Here is a 19,936-nt window from a genome sequence, read left to right as displayed (position 1 = left end):
TAACACTTACCAAAAACATTGGGAGACAGAAGGAAAACATTAAAAACTATATATTTTCATCCAATAATTCCAGTTCAAGAAATTTAGGGCTTCCCTGGTGGCACAGTGGTTAAGAATCCGCCTGCCAATGCAGAGGACAAGGGTTCGAGCCCTGGTCCGGGAAGATCCCACATGCCGCGGAGCAGCTAAGCCCGTGTGCCACAACTACTGAGCCTGTTCTCTAAAGCCCGTGAGCCACAACTACTGAGCCCATGTACCACAACTACCGAAGCCCGCGGGCCTAGAGCCTGTGCTCCACAAGGGAAGCCACCGCAACGAGAAGCCTGCGCACCGCAACGAAGAGTAGCCCCTGCTCGCCACAGCTAGAGAAAGCCCACGTGCAGCAACCAAGACCCAACGCAGCCAAAAATAAATAATAAAATAAAATAAAATAAAAGCCCTTCTCTAAAAAACAAAAAAAAAGAAAGAAAGAAATTTACCCTCGAAAAGTAGGAGGGAGATCTGTATCATTAGAACTGGAGGGGTTTCCACAACAAATCAGGAAAAACAGTATATGCTGCATGGGGTGTATGTGTATATAAAACAGAAAAGAAGGCATTCAAATCCCCCAAATATATATATCAAAATAGGATTGTGAAAGATAATATAGAAAAAAAGATTATGTGGGAAGAATTATTTGTAAGGCTAACTTTTTTTTCTAAGGTGTGGCTACAGCTAGACAGTAAGGAATCCAACCACTGCCCCAAACTGAGTGAATAAAACATCCTCACATCAAACAACACATGCCGCATGACCTGGTTTATGAAAGATTACTGTGCTTTCGTGTATGTACACGGAATAAAGGTCTGTAAAGACATGGCACGAGATACTAAGGACAGGTATCTCACAGGCCAGGGTTTCAGACAACTATCAGAGAGAGAAAACGATTATTCTTCACAGGTAACAGAAGCCAAAATCTGCTTGCCGCGTTATCTATAAGAAGACAAAAACCCAGGAAGTGGTTTGATAATAATTTTAACACCACAGCATACAACTCTAGAGATACCAAAGAATCATTCTGAAGACTCTTCTGATGATAATTATGAAAATGGCATACAAGATGAAGACTGGGAGTTGTGGTGTCCTGAGTGACACCGCATCACCGACACGTGCTTCTCGAGTATACACACACGCACACGTGGTCCAGAACATGAAACAGCTCTTACACCTTATGACTTGCATGTGCTTCTCGAGTATACACACACGTGCGCACAAACACGTGCTCGCACACCTAGTCCAGAACATGAAACAACTACGTGAGGAGCAGGGCCGTGAGGGCGTCAGTGATAATAACGAATGTTTGACAGAATTCGCCAGTGAGGTCATCTGAGCCTGGGTCGCTCTGTGGAGAGATTTTCTACACTAACACAGTTTTGTTACTAACCACAGATCTACTCAGACTTTCTGTTTCTTCTTGAGGCAATTCCACCAATTTATGTCTTCCAGGAATTTCCCTTTCATCTAAATTGTCTAATCTGCTAGCACGAAATGCTGTCATTCTATTAGTGAAAGTGGGTGCTAAAGTCTCAATCACTGTTGAATTTTCTATTTCTCCCTTTAATTCTGTCAGTTTTTGCTTCTCGTATTTTGTGCCTCTTTTGTGAGGTGCATGTTCATTTATAAATGTCACATCTTCCTGCAAGCTAATTATTCTATTACTACCATACGTTCCTCCACCTCTAGTCCAGCCACGCAAGCTCTGTTACAGCTGCTGTTTGATGGTTTACCTTGTCCATCTTTTTACTCTTAATCCATTTGAGTCTTTGAATCTAAAATGTATCTCTTCTGTGCCTCCTGGAATAGCCAACCAAATAAGCCATCTGCAAACAAGGCCCGCCTCAGGGTCTGAGTCGCAGGACCACGCCCACTGCATAACAGAATCAGTGTGAAGTGTCTTACCTTCCTTCTGGAGTCTTTATCTTTCCCATTATTCCTCTCTAAATTCTCTGCATGCCTAGGAAGCAAATATGATCAAAATCAAAATTAATTTTAAACGAAGACTTGAAAATTAAAACATTGACATCCCAGTGAAGGCTCAGCAACTGATATGATTAAGAATGGCAGTAGTTTGGCATATTGCAAAGCATGCTATGTTAGAACTATGAATACTCAATCCTTTTTTAAACCATTTTTACTGTTTCAGCAGTAGTACAAGATAGGAAATATCTTCAGTAGAGAGAGAAGAAACTATGCGTTTTAACAAACTTGTGTTTGTGTATGACTCTAAATCCTTATAAGAGTTCTAGAATATTCCTGTAATTTTATTAGAGAATCTCCCAAATGTTATTTTGTGTTTAATATAATATTTGTATTTCCAAAAGAAAGATTTATCTTGAAATATGTTCTATTCTTTAATCATATTTTATATGTTTACCTGGGACCTAAAATAAAGGCTTTCAAAATTGCAAGTTGATTTTCAATTTTTGGAACTTACATTCATACCAATTCAATACAGCATACATTTAAAAACATACAGAACCAAGCAAAAGCTTCACTGTGCATTCCAGCAGATCTGCAATATAAAATCCAGGAATCTGCACCCCCAGGTTTAAGAACTAACTTTGTTCAAACTTGTAAGAATTTGGGCAAGGCATTTAACCTGAGTCTTCCTAATCTGCGAAAAAGAATTACCAAATATAGTTGTCACAAAGAACAAATTATAACGCAGAGCTCATATACAAAATGAGGGTTTACACACAAACTCTAATCTGTAATCTTCATGAGCCGCACAAAATAGGTATCATCCAGGCTTCACCAGAAAAGATGAGGCTCCAAAGGGCCACCCAACATCCCAGGGAAGATGCAGATGTGCAGCGGCCTGGCCAATGCCCTGGCCTTTGTCTGACTTGCAAACACTGGGCAGCGGTGGTCTGCGGGCGTGTCTGCGCTTAGTGTTTAGGGGAGGTGAACCATAGGCCGGTAAAAGGTGCCCAACAGCCCACCTGCAGACGCTCTCCCCTCGCAAAGCAGAGACTCCCAAGCGAATCGGTCCCCCATGTGAGGGTGGACGGTCTAACGCTGCATGAGCAAGTATGCAAAAGGCAGAACAGGACTAATGATTCATTGATATAACAAGCTTCCAAGCTCCACGAGTACACCAAAAATACGATTTAGAGGGTTTGCACTGAGAGTAAATGAGTTGCATCTATAATTTATTCTCACTTACTGGCCCTAATCAGGCCCAACAAGAAAAATTCATTTTGAAGCATTGTGTGAGAACTGTGTTGTAAACAGAATAAACAACCAAAGGACGAATATTCCTTACTCGCTTCCAGTCCCATCTCTCTTCGAACTTGCACCTCGATTTCTGCGTTCACCATTCTATCAAAAAAAATTCCATAACCATTAATTAGTATATCATAATGAAGTAACCGTAACTAGTGAGCTCTGTAAAGGAAGTCATGAGCTCAAAATTTAACAACAGCATCGATGTTACAGGCATCTCGTAAAATAACGGTTTTTACAACCTCTCTTTACTAAATAAGGGGCTTGACATAAGGGAGGTGAATAAGGTACACCAAAAGGGGATGCGCCCTTCTCTGAGGGGGCTGACGCATCAGGAAATGGTACCTCGGCCTCCCTCCTCCTGTGCTCCTTCTTGCCCACGCTGCCTCGGCGCTTCTCCTCGTCCACATGGAAGCCTTCTTTATGGCGTTTTTCTTTATGCCTTTCTTCCCCTTCCTTGTCAGAGAATGAATTGCTTTTTTCTTTTGAATACTTCTCTCTTTTCTCCCTTGTGCTGCTTTTTTCTCGATGTTTCTTTTCTCTGTCTGGCTCTTTCTGCTTCCTGTGTCGTCTTTCACCTTCTTCTTTATAGAGCCAATACTTGAGAGGATTGTCTTTGCTGTCACCATACTGCAACTTTGGACGTGACATTGAAAAACACATGAGCGTATAAAACAGACGCCTGCTGTCTTATATACACATTACAGCAAACACAGGGAAAGACACAGAGCTCCCCTGGCTCTCGCTCCCCTGTCCTGCCACGGGCACCTTCCCATACTCACCTGGCGATGGGAAAGGAAACCACGCAGACCACACACACACACACACACACACACACACACACACACACACACACACGACAACAGACACCGCAGCCAGCAGCCTCGCCCTAAGGAGGAGCGTCGTCCCGATTCCTCTGCATGGCGGACACCCTTGCCCTTCCTGCCGCCCTCTCCTCGACTCCCCCGCGTCCTGAGCGCTACCAACACGCAAGGCCCTCCTGAGAGAGCCATGTGACTTGTCTGGAAGGACATCTGCTTTCGTGGGCGCACACTGCGCCTCTCTTCATGGCACACAGCTCACATGTCTGCCCCCACCCGCAGGGAGATGGTTCAGCCATCCCTGCATCCCCCAAGCCTCCAGGGATGTCCAGGGACCACGGGTGCCGAGGCCACAAGGCAGCGATCTGCAAGCTTACACAGTGGGTCATGAGCGCCCGGTTCGGGGAGCATCACCACCATGTCTCAGCAGGACCCAAACTGAACCGTCCTTCTCCGTTCACTCAGGGCCTCCTCCGCCTCTGTTCCCCGTGGTTCCATCCCCTCCAGCCCCCACCCGCTCTGCTCATGGCCACCAGGATAACCTTCCCAAAGAGAAACATGGAGAAGCTCCTCAGGTGTGAAGTTAGATTCCTGCACACCCATCACAGACTGAATTCGAAGGGAATTAAAGATTTACCGTTAAAAAATTATGAGGACCCAGAACAAAACACAGGCGACTCCTTACATGACACCAGCGTGGGGAAGAGGGCTCTCCAAGCATCACAACAACAGAAATAAGGAAAGACAGAGCTGACTACTTCATAACTTTAAACTTACGCATAAAAATAACAGCTGCACAGTAAAACAAACAGAACACTGACATATATAGCTAGCAGAGAGCTCATCTTTAAAGTACTCTTAAAGTTAACAATACACCCCGCTAGACAAGTATGCAGTCGCACACAGGTAGTAACTAATAATAGGACAATAAACCCTTTCATAAAATGCCCTTTGGGGACTTCCCTGGTGGTCCAGTGGATAAGACTCTGCGCTCCCAATGCAGGGGGCCCAGGTTCGATCCCTGGTCGGGGAAATAGATCTCACATGCATGCCGCAACTAAGAGTTACATGCCACAACTAAGGAGCCAGTGAGCCACAGCTAAGGAGCCTACCTGCCGCAACTAAGACCCAGCACAACCAAATAAATAAATAAATAAAAATAAGTATTTTTTAAAAATACCCTCTGCTTCTGAATCAAATTAGCAAATGTTAAAAATTATGATAATGCCCACTTGCTGCTTAGGACATGGGGAATCACACTCTGATGTATGAACAATTACAGTCTAATGTAAAACAAATGGGGTAACACTTACTTTGATCTAGCAAGTTCACTTCCAGAAATTAATCATAAGGAAATAATTATGAATAAACGCAAAAAGTTTATACCATGGATGTCTTTACAATACCAAAAAAATTTAGAAGCAACGTAAGTATCCAAAAAAAAGCAGATGTGTCCAGAAAACATCATTGAATACTGTATTCTGCAGGTCTTAAAATACTATAGACAGACGTGACAGCTCAGAAAAAATGCTCCAAGTGCATGAGAACAGTTACAAAACAGTAAAACTCCAACGTAAGGAAATAAAGCTTCTATGCACATATCCAAACACATACACTTATATGAATATATGTACATAAACCTATAGGGCATATATCTAAACATTATCAGTAATTATCTCTGTTTTTTAAATTTTTTCTCTTATTATTATTTGCATTTTGTAAATTTTCCAAGATAACCAAGGTTTACTCTTGGAATTGGAGAAACACACTTGCCTGTGAGAACTTAGTGCCTGAGAACTGTCTTAGGTCTTAGATTCCGTTTTACAGTATTTTCCAGAAGCCCTCAAACACCTGTGCCTGAGCGCCCTGAGCTTTGCAGCTGGAGCCCCTCCCAGGCCTCGCCCTGCGTACCTTTCTTTCTCGGTATCTTCTTTCTCTCTCCTCATCTCCTCTCTCAGAGTCTTTAGCTCTCCGTTCCCCCTCTGCAATTCTTGCTTTACTTACTACAAAAATAAAACGGACTTTTAACATTCTCAAACTTTAGCACAGCAAAAATATCTTCTAACATCCTGCTGCAGTCTTTACTGTAGGTATCACACAGTAACACATATGAAAACATATTCTTTAATTAAAACACATTCTCCAATCTCAAGAATGGAAAGTTCTAGAATCTAAACTTAAAATGGAATAAAGAAGGAAACCTGGAAAGCATGTCAGAAGAACGCCTGGGAACCCGAGAGGGGCCCCGGCCCAAACACAGGCCTTTGGAGCTCCTGCCCTGGACTGAGATGCTCAGGGAAGCAAAGTCCAGTCCAGCTGGGCAGACTGCTTCATTCATCTGCAGGCAAAAGCCGGCTTCGGATGACTGGGGGACTGCCCCCCGCCCCGGGTCTCCCACAGCCCTGCTGCCTGGGGCACATGGATGCAGGAGGCCCTGTGATGCAGGTGGGTGCACCCATCCCACCCCATGATCTCTCCCTGCCATGGGGGAACCCAACAGAGCCACCTCAGTCACTGGTGACGCCTGCAGCCCTGTTCAGTAGTGAAAAACTAGACTTTCATTTTTGAATTTGCACCAAGTTATTAGGCTTAAAACTAAAAGAATCCACATTTTTAAAGGTGAGGACAAAATTCAACATACAGAGATCATCGAAACAAAGTTCATTCACTCCAGAAGTATTCACCAGGGGCTTCCCTGGTGGCGCAGTGGTTAAGAATATGCCTGCCAATGCAGGGGACACGGGTTCGAGCCCTGGTCCAGAAATATCCCATATGCCACGGAGCAACTAAGCCCGTGTGCCACAACTACTGAGCCTGCGCTCTAGAGCCTGCGAGCCACAATTACTGAGCCCACGTGCCACAACTACTGAAGCCCGCACACCTAGAGCCCGTGCTCTGCAACAAGAGAAGCCACCGCAATGAGAAGCCCACGCACCGCAACAAAGAGTAGCCCCTGCTTGATGCAACTAAAGAAAGCCTGCGCGCAGCAACGAAGACCCAGTGCAGCCATAAATAAATAAATAAATTTATTAAAAAAACAAAAGTATTCACCAAACCTGACCACTTTCTAGGAGCCTGGGGTACACAAGATCAAAACAACCAGTGGGGGTCTCCTGGGGGTACACAGGAGTGAAGGGCTGGGTTCCAAGAGACTGGAGAGAAAGAGTCGGGGGTCAGGATGACCGTCAGGATTTCTGACCTAAGGAAGGAAGGGAGGGCCCCGGGGATCCAGGGGAGACACAGAGGAGATGAGAGAAGAGGCACGAAAACAACCAGGGGAGGAGGGAGGACCGTCAGAGTCTAGTTGCACAATGAGTCTCTCCAGAGCAGCCCACTCAACACTGCACTGAAAAACCAGATCAGGTAGCAGACCAAAGGACTGATCTGAAACCAAAACAGACTGTATTACTAAAAAGTACCGGGCTTCCCTGGGGGCACAATGGCTAGGAGTCCACCTGCCAGTGCAGGGGACACAGGTTCCAGCCCTGGTCCAGGAAGATCCCACATGCCGTGGAGCAACTAAGCCTGTGCGCCACAACTACTGAGCCTATACTCTAGAGCCCGCGTGCCACAACTACTGAAGCCCACGTGCCACAACTGAGCCCACACGCCACAGCTACTGAGCCCGCGTGCCACAGCTACTGAAGCCTGCACACCTAGAGCCTGCGTGCCACAACTACTGATCCCACGAGCCACAACTACTGAGCCCGTGTGCCACAGCTACTGAGCCTGCGCTCTGGAGCCCGCGTGCCACAACTACTGAGCCTGCGCACCACAGCTACTGAACCCACATGCCACAGCTACTGAAGCCCACATGCCTAGAGCCCACGAGCCACAACTACTGAGCCCATGTGCCACAACTACTGAGTCTGTGTGCCACAACTACTGAAGCCCATGTGCCACAACTACTGAAGCCCACGTGCCTAGTGCCCGTGCTCCACAACAAGAGAAGCCACTACAATGAGAAGCCCATGAAGAGGAACGAAGAGTAGCCACCGCTCGCTGCAACTAGAGAAAGCCTGTGCACAGCAACGGAGACCCAACACAGCCATAACTAACTAAACAAATAAATTTATTTTAAAAATAAAAAATTTAATTAAATTTAAAAATACCAAGAACATCAAAATAATAATCCTAAAGAGAGGCAATGGATAGTAAGGTAGTCAGTGTTAAACTTAATTAGAGATAACCCTCTTAACCCCAGCTCTGCCCCAGCATTCGGCCTGGCAGAGATGCACACTCGGGTCCTCGGGGCCTGAGCCCCTGCACAGGAGGGACACACTCCAACAGGGACCACAAACCGAGGTCCTAGTCCCATCGTGTTCACAGCCTGAGGATTCTAAGAGTCACTACATGCTCTTCTCATATGTTCCTTTTTTGTTTATGTTGGCTAGTTTGAATTTTTTTATAGGAAGCAGACACTATTTGCATAATAAAAAATAATGAAGATACTTATTTCCATTTTGGGGAGGAAAAAGTTATGTACCTCTACCTTAGAATTCCCAGGAATTTGGACAAATAATATTTAAATACGGCTTAAATCTGACACTTTTGAGGAATTCTTTTTTATCAAAGAGCATTATTTTTGTTTATTTACAACGTGGATTGCGATCTATTGAGGTAATAAACCTAAAATATACTTCAATGGTAAAACTCCAGCAAATCATGAGAAAACTGTCACTCCTTTTGTTCACTGAAATGAGTTTTAAAATAACCCGAAAGAAAAGAGTGCAAAGAGCACACGCGTGCACCACCGGGGCCTCCCACTTCACAGCCAAAGCCCAGACCTTCATAAAAACCAGGAGAGAAAACAAGCGGGGAGGGGCCACCTCCAAGGAGGAAAGTGCCCCCGAGTCACAGACCTGCCCGCCTGCGCTCAGGCCTGTCTCGGTCCCTGTCGCGGTCGCGGTCGCCGCCCAGCCGGCTGGGGTGCGCGGCCACCTGCCGCAGCTCCGCTGGCCGCGCCCGGCCCCTCTCGTGCTCCTTCGCTCGGCCGTGGGGCTTCTCCGCGTCCCGCTCCCGGTGCTTCTCCTGTGGCCGGCCCCTGTCCTTCCTGCTGTCCCGCGGCTTGTCCCTGTCCCTGTCCCCGCGGGGGCGCCCCCCGGCAGCCTGGCCGTCCCTCTCGGCCGCGCTGTCTCTGTACTCGGCGTCACGGTCTGGGGTGCTGGGTCTGCGCTCTTTGCGGTCCGCCCGGTCCGCCTCTGACTCCCTCCGCGGCTTCCTGGCTCTGGGCCTCGTCTCTTCCGTGGGTCTGGCTGATCGAGCGGCCTGCGCGAGAGAAGGACAATGGGGCTCTGAACCCAGGCTCACACTGACTGAAGGGCCCTAAGAAGCGCTGGCGTCAACTGCTCCCCGTCCCGGCACGACGGGCCGGGACGCAGACTCTGGAACCCGCAGAAGCGGGCTCAGCTTGGCAGCCCGTGCTTGGCGAGGCGCTCACTTACAGGGACGTCCCCGTGTGCTGGCAGATCAAACCTAAAGCGCTACGTGGGTCAGAAAGAAAAGAAAGGGGCGCTGAGGCTGTGCGGGAAAGTCTCCAGGACACTATCCGCCGGGGCCCCCCTCAAGGAACAAGGACTCTTGTCGGAAACTCTCAGGAGGTCGTTTGTTTGGCCATGCTGCGCAGCATGCGGGATCTTAGTTCCATGACCAGGATCGAACCCGAGCCCCCCCCCACCCCCGCACTGGAAGCACGGAGTCTGAAACACTGCCGGACCACCGGGGAAGCCCCCTCTCAGGAGGTCTTGATTGCAACCCCTCAGCCCCGCACACACATGCACACAGACCGCACACGCGCACACGCGCTCACACACTCACAAGGCCCGAGCTCCGAACGCTGACAGGAACCCGACTGGTGGAATGCTGGGCCGAACTGGGACGGAAAACCCGATCCAAGAGGGTTCCAGAGCAATTAACCACATGGCTTTATCTCTGAGTCAAAGCACCTCTGAGATGAGCCACATGGAAGCAAAGTTGTGCAGAGCTGAGAACCCGGTAACACTGGGCAAGATTACCATCCAGGGTCCAAACAGACCCAGCTCAAATCTTTTTTCCCAGATCTTTAAAATATATTACCCAAAGGTGTTTTCTGAGCTCATCTTCTTTCCAAGTATCATCTTTGGTTCTTCTCTAAAAAGAAAAGTATAGAGTTAGAATTTTTAAAGTTTAAAGTATCTAATTTTTTATGCTCCAGTGAGCTGATTTTTCATCAGACCATTTTAGTCAATGGCAATCCTCGGTATGCCAGAAATTACTGTCTATCTACAAGAATAAAAGGCAATACGAACACCAATTTTTTAAAATTACCCACAAATGATCACAGGCTACTTCATATTCATGCTGCTCCAAGGCTCGGGCCCACCACAGGCACCCAGCCCCACCTCCCCTCGGTGGACTCAGGGCGGACTCCTCGGTGGGATCTGTGCTGGGCAGGTGCCTCTTCAGGTGCTAAGAGCACACAAGCCCACAACAAGGGGCTCCGGCCATGTGCACGGGGTGATAAATAACAAAAACCACCAAGGATGTTTTCCCATAGAGAATAAGATAAATCTACCCTGTCTACCTCATTTCCCTTTGAGACACTCTGCCTTATACAGGGCGATTTGGTGTGTTTAAAATTTAAAGCAAATTGAGTACAAGTGAAAATGAAAACATATTCACGGATCAGCCACCAAAAATTCTCCTGTTGATGTGAAAATGAGGGAAGCAGAAAAAAATTCACAACAGCTCATAAACACTCTAAGGAGAAATAAATAAAAAGCAACCAGGCCAAGAATCTACTGAAGTACAACCAGAAAGTACATCGTGCTCTGCTGTCACTGGAACACGTATTCTTTTCTGATAAATTGGTCGATTTAGCAAAAGGGGTCCATGGTAAGACGTGAAGACGGTCAGCGGCAGTTAGCATAGCTATAACCGGCAGCTGCTGAACTTTAAAATGTTTTCTCTCAAGTTAACTGCTCTTTAGAGAGGTTAATACGTGACCCTTTCCAAACAAATGGGCCAAACCCGACAGAGAGCATACGCGCTGCTCGAGGAGCGGGTAGCCTCTGTGACCAGTGTGTGGGAAACGGGCTCTTCACGGCTGTGATTGTATTACTGAGGCCAATAGAGTAAAAACACCTGAAGGCAACAGGTCACCAGAGACCCCAGGGCTTCCCGGTCGCCTCTTCCGTTTTCACCAACAAAACCCAGCTTCGGGCTTTACTTCATCCTGAAGCTTTTCTTTCTTTCCTTTCTTTTTTCTCTTGTAAATTTTTAAAGCTGTAAAATGACACAGAGCTCCTTGTGCCCAACACAGCCCCATGTGTCACATGTATCCCCAGAAACTCCACGCACAGCCCGTGTACGTGAGACCACAGCACTTCAGACCAGGAGCCCCCCTGCCCCGTGCCCTCCACTCAGCCAGGGTTCTGCCCTGTGAGGCAGGCAGGCAAGTAAATTAAAACTGACGCTCCAAGTAGGCAGGCAGCATTTCCTCCTGCGAGAGGAAGAAACCCCACCCTGAGAACAAAAGAAAACCCCAGGAGAGCTGCCTGAACAGCAGAACCTCCAACCTCCTTATCTAAGGGTAACGTAAATACAGACATACCCCTCCTACTTACCTGTACATACAGGTATGTACGTGCTCACACTGCTCCATGTCCTTCCTGATCCAATCACGCCACACAGCTCTGCAGTGGACACTGCCTATATAACCACCGAATGATAACTGATGACAGACCGACATTACAATGCAGTGATCCCAGTTCAGGCAAACAAAAGCGGTGGCCATTGAGGATCTGGTCTCAGACACGTACCTGCACCACTGAGAACCTGAACTTTTCCTGAACTGCACCAGATCCAAGAACACTACCAGTCATCAGAACAGCACCTGCCAGCTCCGAGGACCCCAGCCAAGCCCTCACTTCTTCCAAGCGCCAATGATAATTCTTGACAAACAGCTCATGGAGCTAACCGTTTTGCCTTTATAAGCCGCCCTCACTTTGCAGCTGAGAGAACACAGTTCAAGAGCTTGAATCTGTGTCTCCCAGGCTGCAGTCATAACAAACGCCAAATAAACACGTTTTTATCTCCATCAAGTCTCCATTTCTAAAATTTTGGTTAACACAACTTTTAAAACATCCTATAAACAAATCACAGAAAACTTAAGTTATGGAATAACTTATGAAAATGTAGAGAGATTGGTTCAAGATGGCGGAGTAGAAGGACGTGCTCTCACTCCCGCTTGCGAGAACACCGGAATCACAACTAACTGCTGAACAACCATCGACAGGAAGACACTGGAACTCACCAAAAAAGATACCCCACATCCAAAGACAAAGGAGAGGCCACATGAGACAGTAGGAGGGGCGCAATCACAGTAAAAGCAAATCCCATAACTGCTGAAGAAATCAAAGAGGAAATCAAAAAATACCTAAGGACAAATCACAATGAAAACACAGTGATCCAAAACCTATGGGATGTGGCAAAAGTGACTCATCAAGAAAAAGAGGGAGAGGACTCAAATCAATAAAATTAGAAATGAAAAAGGAGAAGTTACAATAGACACCTCAGAAATACAAAGCATTCTAAGAGATTGCTACAAGCAACTCTATGCAAATAATAAAGCCAGTCTCTTCAATAAGTGGTGCTGGGAAAACTGGACAGCTACATGTAAAAGAATGAAATTACAACACTCCCTAACACCATACATAAAAATAAACTCAAAATGGATTAGATAGCTAAATGTAAGACGGGCACTATAAAACTCTTAGAGGAAAACATAGGAAGAACACTCTTTGACATAAACTAGAGCAAGATCTTTTTTGATCCACCTCCTACAGTAATGGAAATAAAAACAAAACTAAACAAATGGGACCTAATGAAACTTAAAAGCTTTTGCACAGCAAAGGAAACCATAAACAAGACGAAAAGACAGCCCTCAGAATGGGAGAAAGTATTTGCAAATGAATCAAGGCACAAAGGATTAATCTCCAAAAATATATAAACAGCTCATGCAGCTCAACATTAAAGAAGCAAACAACCCAATCCAAAAAATGGGCAGAAGACCTAAACAGACATTTCTCCAAAGAAGACATAAAGATGGCCAAGAAGCACATGAAAAGCTGCTCCACATGACTAATTATTAGAGAAATGCAAATCAAAACTACAATGAGGTATCACCTCACACCAGTTAGAATGGGCATCGTCAGAAAATCTACAAACAGCAAATGCTGCAGAGAGTGTGGAGAAAAGGGAACCCTCTTGTACTGTTGGTGGGAATGTAAACTGATACAGCCACTATGGAGAACAGTGTGGAGGTTCCTTAAAAAACTAAAACCAGTATTACCATATGACCCAGCAATCCCACTACTGGGCATATACACTGAGAAAACCATAATTCAAAAAGACACATGCCTCCTAGTGTTCACTGCAGCACTGTTTAGGATAGCCAGGACATGGAAGCAACCTAAGTGTCCATCAACAGATAAATGGATAAAGAAGATGTGGTATATATATACAATGGAATATTACTCAGCCATAAAAAGGAACAAAATTGAGTCAGGTGTAGAGACATGGATGGATCTAGAGACTGCCATACAGAGTGAAGTAAGCCAGAAAGAGAAAAATAAATATCGTATATTAATGCATATATATGTAACCTAGAAAAATGGTACAAATGAACTGGTTTACAGGGCAGAAACTGAGACACAGAAGTAGAGAACAAACATACAGACACCAGCAGGGAGAGCGGCGGGGGGGGGTGGTGGTGGGATGTAAAAAAAAAAAAAAGTAAAGGAGCTGTTACAGTGGAGGATTCCTGGACTGAATATCAATATTAGGACACAGTGTGAGTGTGTTTCGTGCTTGGTAATTGCAATCATTGTTGCTTTTGTTGTGGTCATCCAGTTACAATGCTTGGTGTCAGTTTATTTGTCTCTTGTAAAAATAAAATACAGTGTGTGTGTGTGTGTGTGTGTGTGTGTGTGAAAAAAAATAAAATGAATGACTACTAAGAACCTGCTGTATAAAAAAATAAATAAAATAAAATTCAAAAATCCAAAAAAAGTAAAAAAGGAAAGAAAATGTAAGGGACCGGTGTAGAAGATGACAGCGGTCAGGAAGTTTGTGAGCCTAAAAATAAGTGGAGGGCAGCCAGGGCACTAACTTCCTAATCCGTATTATTAACATTATACAAGCGGATGATAGAAAAAAAATGGAATAGGAGGGAAGGTACGAAGAAATGCGTGCAAACTAAATTCCTCGTCTTTTAGCGGGAATCCACAGACAAGCGGAACGACTACAGTTCACAGTTAGTGAGTTAATATCACCATTCTAAGCACTTTTATTTGTAGAACCTCATCCAATCCTACTAGTACTGTCCCTATTTATTCGCTGGGAAATAGACACGTCGGTAACTTTCCCACGGTCGCACGCGCAGCCAGAATTCCAGTCCCGGCCCTGGTGCGACCTCCGCCCGCGAGCAGATGGACGGTCCCGGCTGGGACGGGTCTCCCCGCGCGGCGTTCACACTCACCTTCCCGGACTCCATCGCCGCGCGCAGGACCGGGCGGCCACGCTGCCCTCAGCAGGTCCAGGCCCCGGGAGGAGACGCCCCGGCACCCGCACCCTTGGCCGGGCCGGCGTCCGGCCTCCTAGCAACCGGCAGGCTGGACAGCCGAGCGCCAAGCGACCGTCGGCCCAGCGTGCCCCGCGGCCGCCTCCAGCTCGCCTGCGCCTCCCCGCCTCCTGGCAACTGGTAGGAGGTGCAGCGGAGCGCCGAGCAACCGCCGGACCGGCATGCCCCGCGGCGCGCCTGCGCCTCCTCGCCGTCTAGCAACAGACAGGCGGGGCAGCAGAGCGCCGAGCGACCGCCGGCCCGGCATGCCACGCGGCTGCCCCCAGCGCGCCTGCGCTTCCCCGCCTCCTAGCAACCGATAGGCGGGGCCGCAGAGCGCTGAATGACTGTAGTCCTGTGACTCCCGGGAGGCCCAAAGGAAGCTGGGGGAGGTGCAGAAGGAGGCTGAGAGCTGCGGGGACTCTCCTCGGGTGGGATGTGTGTTTCCGGGGCGGGGAAGAAGCCGGGCTGAGCCCGCGGGCTGCGGGCAGGACCGGAGCTGCAGCAGGGAAACAGGCAAACCCGCCTTTCGAAGCGGGAGCGGAGGGAGCTTTCGTTCCGCGGAGGCTCTCGATCCTCGAGTTACTTTGCCTGTGGTTGTCGTTTCGTAGGACACACTCTGCAGGATTGGTAGGAATCACAAAGTATCTGAAAAAGTAATTGTTGAAAGACGCAGTTTTTATACAAATCAAGAGACGAGAGGACTGAAATACTAAGACACATGGTCTGCATCTCACATTTATTTTACCACAACTATTTTCTTTAAAGCTTAAAATAAAACCAGCCTTAAACCTGCAAGGCTGGAGAGGTGTGGGTCCCACGCCCGTGTTGCACGTTATAAATGACATTTAGCCCTGATTCTGCAAACTGTTTCGCGTCTGTTTAGCCTGCAAATATTACTTAGAAAAGATTCCACTTACCGTTTTCACACGAGAGAGAGAGAAGGCTCTCAAATCGTGTGCTAAGGAGCACATCGGTGAGCGTGTTATTAGGGGTCTGTGCTTTTGATGTCATGGTTTTTCTGTAGACATACTATATTTCAGACGTTGTGTTTTTGAGTCACATACTATTATGGTTTATGGATCAATCTACATAAAAGCCATTTACTCAGCTCCTTGCCTTAGAGAAGTTAATAACAGATCTAATCGTCCTTTTATATTTAATTGTGCTCCGGTTTTGGAGTTTCCACTACTACCTTTTTCATTTTCACTCAGCAGGGCTTAGGAAGAACCAAACAGGAAAGGACGGTAGGAAAGGTAATTTCAGTGATAGCTATGATTTATTTAGGAACTGCTCCAAAGGAGGCACCAAACTGAAACCTTCCCCTTGGTAATTCATTTAATTCTCATAGCGTCCCTGTGAGATAGGCATGTTACTGTTTTTCAGATGAGGAGACTGAGGGCCAGAAAGATTAATTCAGTTGCCTAAACTCAGAAAGCTAGGGTGGTGGATGGTCTGACGCCAAAGTCCATTCTCTTAACCACTGGGTCACTCTCTGTCAGCTGAGAAAACAGCTCATATTGGGAAAGCTTCAGACTGTTGACTGTAATGACAAAGTTATCAGCCACAGTATTAGATTAAGTCACGGACACGCACATTGCATGAATGAGCTGGGCTTGGCCCTGGAACCCTCAGAACCCTTCTTCCCCTCCTGAGTGCAGTCAAAACTCCTGTCAAGATGTGTCTTGAGTCTCTTCCTCATTTTTTTCCACTCCAGCCCCACCAATCCATCCTCCGTTGCAGGCAGCAATCCAACAGGTGACTCACCTCACCCCCTGCTTCTGTCTCCACCTGGCTCTCACTCGGTTGCACTCTTTTGTCACCAAACAGAATGATTTAGGGTTCCCCAAATGCACCATATTCACAGGGCTATCTCCTCTCTCTCACCATCCCCACAATATTTGCCGAAAAAATGTCAGTAGAGGAAGTTAAAACAATCTTTCTCTCCTTGGACTTCTTAAAAATTATTTTCTAAGTAACTTATTTGCCAATCACATTTTATCTTGTGGTGTTTTTTCTATCATCTTTCTTCAATAGATGACTCACAAGTTCATTTGATGACATGGGGACTGTTAGAGTGCTGGAGACATAAATAAAACACTGCCTGGACCTCTAGTCGCTCATAATCGCCAGGAGCGAGAAATATGCAAACAATTATTAAATAATGTGAAAGTGTAAGAGCTACTCATAAAATGCAGTGCATGAGGAAGTGGCAAAATGTGCCTGGAGGAAAGGAATGAGGATGGGAAGGGCCTCATTTCAGGTGGAACTTGAAGCACAAAAAACCCAGGCAGAGACCTGCAGAGAACATCTTAGGGGAAAAGAAATACAGGTGCAAGTGCAGAGGGAGGGAGAGGTTTGGAGAGTTTAGGAAATGTAATAATTGTATCTGTAACAGTGCTGTCCAGTAGAAATATAATACGGGCCACAGGGGTTATCATAAATTATCTAGTAGCCACATCTTAAGAAGTGAAAGGGGCTTCCCTGGGGGCACAGTGGTTAAGAGTCCGCCTGCCAATGCAGGTGACACGGGTTCGAGCCCTGGTCTGGGAAGATCCCACGTGCCGCGGAGCAACTAAGCCCGTGCACCACAACTACTGAGCCTGCGCTCTAGAGCCCGCGAACCACAACTACTGAACCCACGTGCCTAGAGCCCGTGCTCCACAACAAAAGCCACCGCAATGAGAAGCCCACGCGCCACAACGAAGAGGAGCCCCCGCTCGACACTAGAGAAAGCCCGCACGCAGCAACGAAGACCCAACGCAGCCAAAAATAAAAATTAATTAATTTAAAATAATAATTAAAAAAGTGAAAAACACAGATGAAATCAAATTTAATAAAATATTTAATCAAATATATACAAAATATTATCATTTTGTCATATAAAATATATTTACAATATTGAGTTGTTTTATACTTTTTTAATACTGGCCTCGAAATCCGTTGTGTATTTTGTACTGACAGCACACCTCAGTTCAGGCTGGCCCCGTTTCCTGGGCTCACAGCCCCACGTGGCCAGTGGCTTCCACAATGGGCAGTGCAGGTCAGAGCACAGGGTGTGTGAGTGGAGCGGGATGGCAGGAGACAAGGCTGGAAAGAGGGACTGGGCCAGTTTGTCAAGGGCCCTGGAAGGCTCGACATAAAGACTGAAAGTGTTAGGCTGGGCAGTGATAAGTCATTAACGTGGGAAGAGAAGGCTGTGGCTGAAGGGTGGGTGGGTGGAGAACTCCTGGAGCCCAGAGACTAGGTGGCGGCTTGGTGGCCTTTGGGCTCTGTTCAGCCTTGTGGCCTTTGTGCAGGCTGCTTCTCTGCCCGGATCCTGCAGCTTTACCCCCTGCTCACGCCAGAGCCTCCTCTGCTTCACCTGTGTCTGATTCGCTTGTCACAGTCTCCCATATCCTCTTCCGTGTAATTTAAAAATGTATGTCTGGGCTTCCCTGGTGGCGCAGTGGTTGAGACTCTGCCTGCCAGTGCAGGGGACACGGGTTCGTGCCCCGGTCCGGGAAGATCCCACATGCCACGGAGCGGCTGGGCCCGTGAGCCATGGCCACTGAGCCTGCGCATCCGGAGCCTGTGCTCCACAACGGGAGAGGCCACAACAGTGAGAGGCCCGCGTACCGGAAAAAAAAAAAAATGTATGTCCAACTCCTTCACTAGACTATAAACCAGTACAGTTGCAGGTTGTGATAGAAACAAAAGCGCTTTTTTTTCACAGTAATAAGTAACTTTATTACAAAAGTCGCATCACGATAGTGTCACTGTAGTGTGTGGATATGAAACCTACCTGCCATGTTAACTAAGGGCTGGTGAGAAGTCACTAGCAGCGTGTTTTACAGCCTGCAGTAAAAGTGGGAATTACAGGGTACCTACTCTGTAGGGACTGTGAGGATTGAAGGAGTAATTCTGTAGAATAGTGAGCATTTTGTGTCTGGCGCAAACTGAACCGTCAGTAAAAGTTGTTATTAACACTTTTATTATTGTTGTTCTTATAGGTTATCACCTAACCTACAAGCATTTAGAGATGAAAATGGGTGGGATACCAAAATTATAGGCTTCCTTTGTAAATTCACAAATTATCCACTACCATATGAAACCATAATTGGAGCACATTTTGGAATTTCAGAGGGCCCATCAACACCCCTTTCTTCTCTTAACCCACAGAGACTGTAGTGGCAGAACCCTAAAAGCCCCTCGAGTCCGTGGCCCACTCTCCTTGAGACTGTGATGATTTCACGCCTGAGACTAGCTTACTAATCAGCTAAGTCAGAAAGGAGATTGTCCTTAGTGGGCCTAACACCAAAAGAGGTGATGCTTCAGAGAGACACTCCTGCTGTCCTGGGAGAAGAAGCAAACAGCCACATCAGGAGGGGTCATGTGGAGGGAGCCGAGGGGGAGCCCTGACTGTCAACCCCCAGAAATCAGGACCTGAGTCCTACAGCTGCAATGAACTTGGGAGAGGATCTCAGGTGAGAGTCTCCAAGAAGACCACAGCTCAGCCAACGCTTGACTTGCCTTTCTAGGCCTGAGCAGAAGGGCCCAGCCAGGCCGCGCAAGTATCATCTTCATTATCGGTAAACACTGAAATAGGGCTTGTGACTCAGTACTCGGCTCCAGTTGGGGACTCTAATAGGTACCGCCTAATTCAGACTCCTCCACGAACATCAGGGCTCCCCTCACAGGCACAGAGCTGCTTCGGGGCTCCTGAGGCCTGAGCTGTACTCAGTAGATAAGTTTCATCATGGAGACAAGCCTAGACAGGATTAACTCACTGCCACAGAAGGCTTCCCACAGGTGGAGACATACAAACAAGGTTTTGAAAGATGCATAGGAGTTTTGCATAAGGACAGAGGAGAAGTACAGTTCAGACACAAAGAACAGCAGTGCAGGTGCAAAGGCACAGAGAGAGTAGACAGAGTGGTTTGGGGAGAGTGAGAAGCAGTGAGACCGTGCAGGGCACAGACCCTGGTAGGGGGGCGGGCGTGTGAGGTGAGACGCAGGGTCAGAGCTCTGCTTGTTCTGCAACGGATCTTTTTTTAATTATTATTATATTTAATTTAGTTGGCTGAGTTCGGTCTTAGTTGTGGCGCGTGGGATCTTCGTTGCAGCGTGCAGGATCTTTAGTCGCAGCATGCAAACCCTTTAGTTGCGGCATGTGGGTTCAAGTTCCCTAACCAGGGATCGAACCTGGGCTCTCTTCTTTTGGGAGCGTGGAGTCTTAGCCACTGGACCACCAGGGAAGTCCCTGCAGAGG

General features: G+C 47.0%; 1 protein-coding gene across 3 annotated transcripts in view; it reads right to left on the bottom strand.

The window, feature by feature from the left end:
* Positions 1–14,780, bottom strand: part of DYNC2I1 (dynein 2 intermediate chain 1) — a 40,632-nt gene extending 25,852 nt beyond the window's left edge. For 2 of the 3 annotated variants that reach the window (XM_024753180.1, XM_024753183.1), the window contains exons 1-7: positions 14,605–14,780; positions 10,161–10,214; positions 8,948–9,353; positions 5,997–6,088; positions 3,610–3,900; positions 3,305–3,360; positions 1,939–1,993 (exon numbers count right to left, since the gene is read on the bottom strand). In XM_024753180.1, coding sequence (XP_024608948.1) covers positions 1,939–1,993; positions 3,305–3,360; positions 3,610–3,900; positions 5,997–6,088; positions 8,948–9,353; positions 10,161–10,214; positions 14,605–14,619 — 969 coding nt within the window. In that variant the 5' untranslated portion in view covers positions 14,620–14,780. The remainder of the gene's footprint in view (positions 1–1,938; positions 1,994–3,304; positions 3,361–3,609; positions 3,901–5,996; positions 6,089–8,947; positions 9,354–10,160; positions 10,215–14,604) is intronic. The other variant, XM_024753182.1, reaches the window with a different exon arrangement.
* Positions 14,781–19,936: the final 5,156 nt, after the last annotated feature.

This window comes from Neophocaena asiaeorientalis, unplaced genomic scaffold, assembly GCF_003031525.2.
Source record: "Neophocaena asiaeorientalis asiaeorientalis breed wild unplaced genomic scaffold, Neophocaena_asiaeorientalis_V1.1 scaffold576, whole genome shotgun sequence".
NCBI classification, from domain to species: Eukaryota; Metazoa; Chordata; class Mammalia; order Artiodactyla; family Phocoenidae; genus Neophocaena; species Neophocaena asiaeorientalis.
This window is presented reverse-complemented; position numbering and strand designations above follow the sequence as displayed.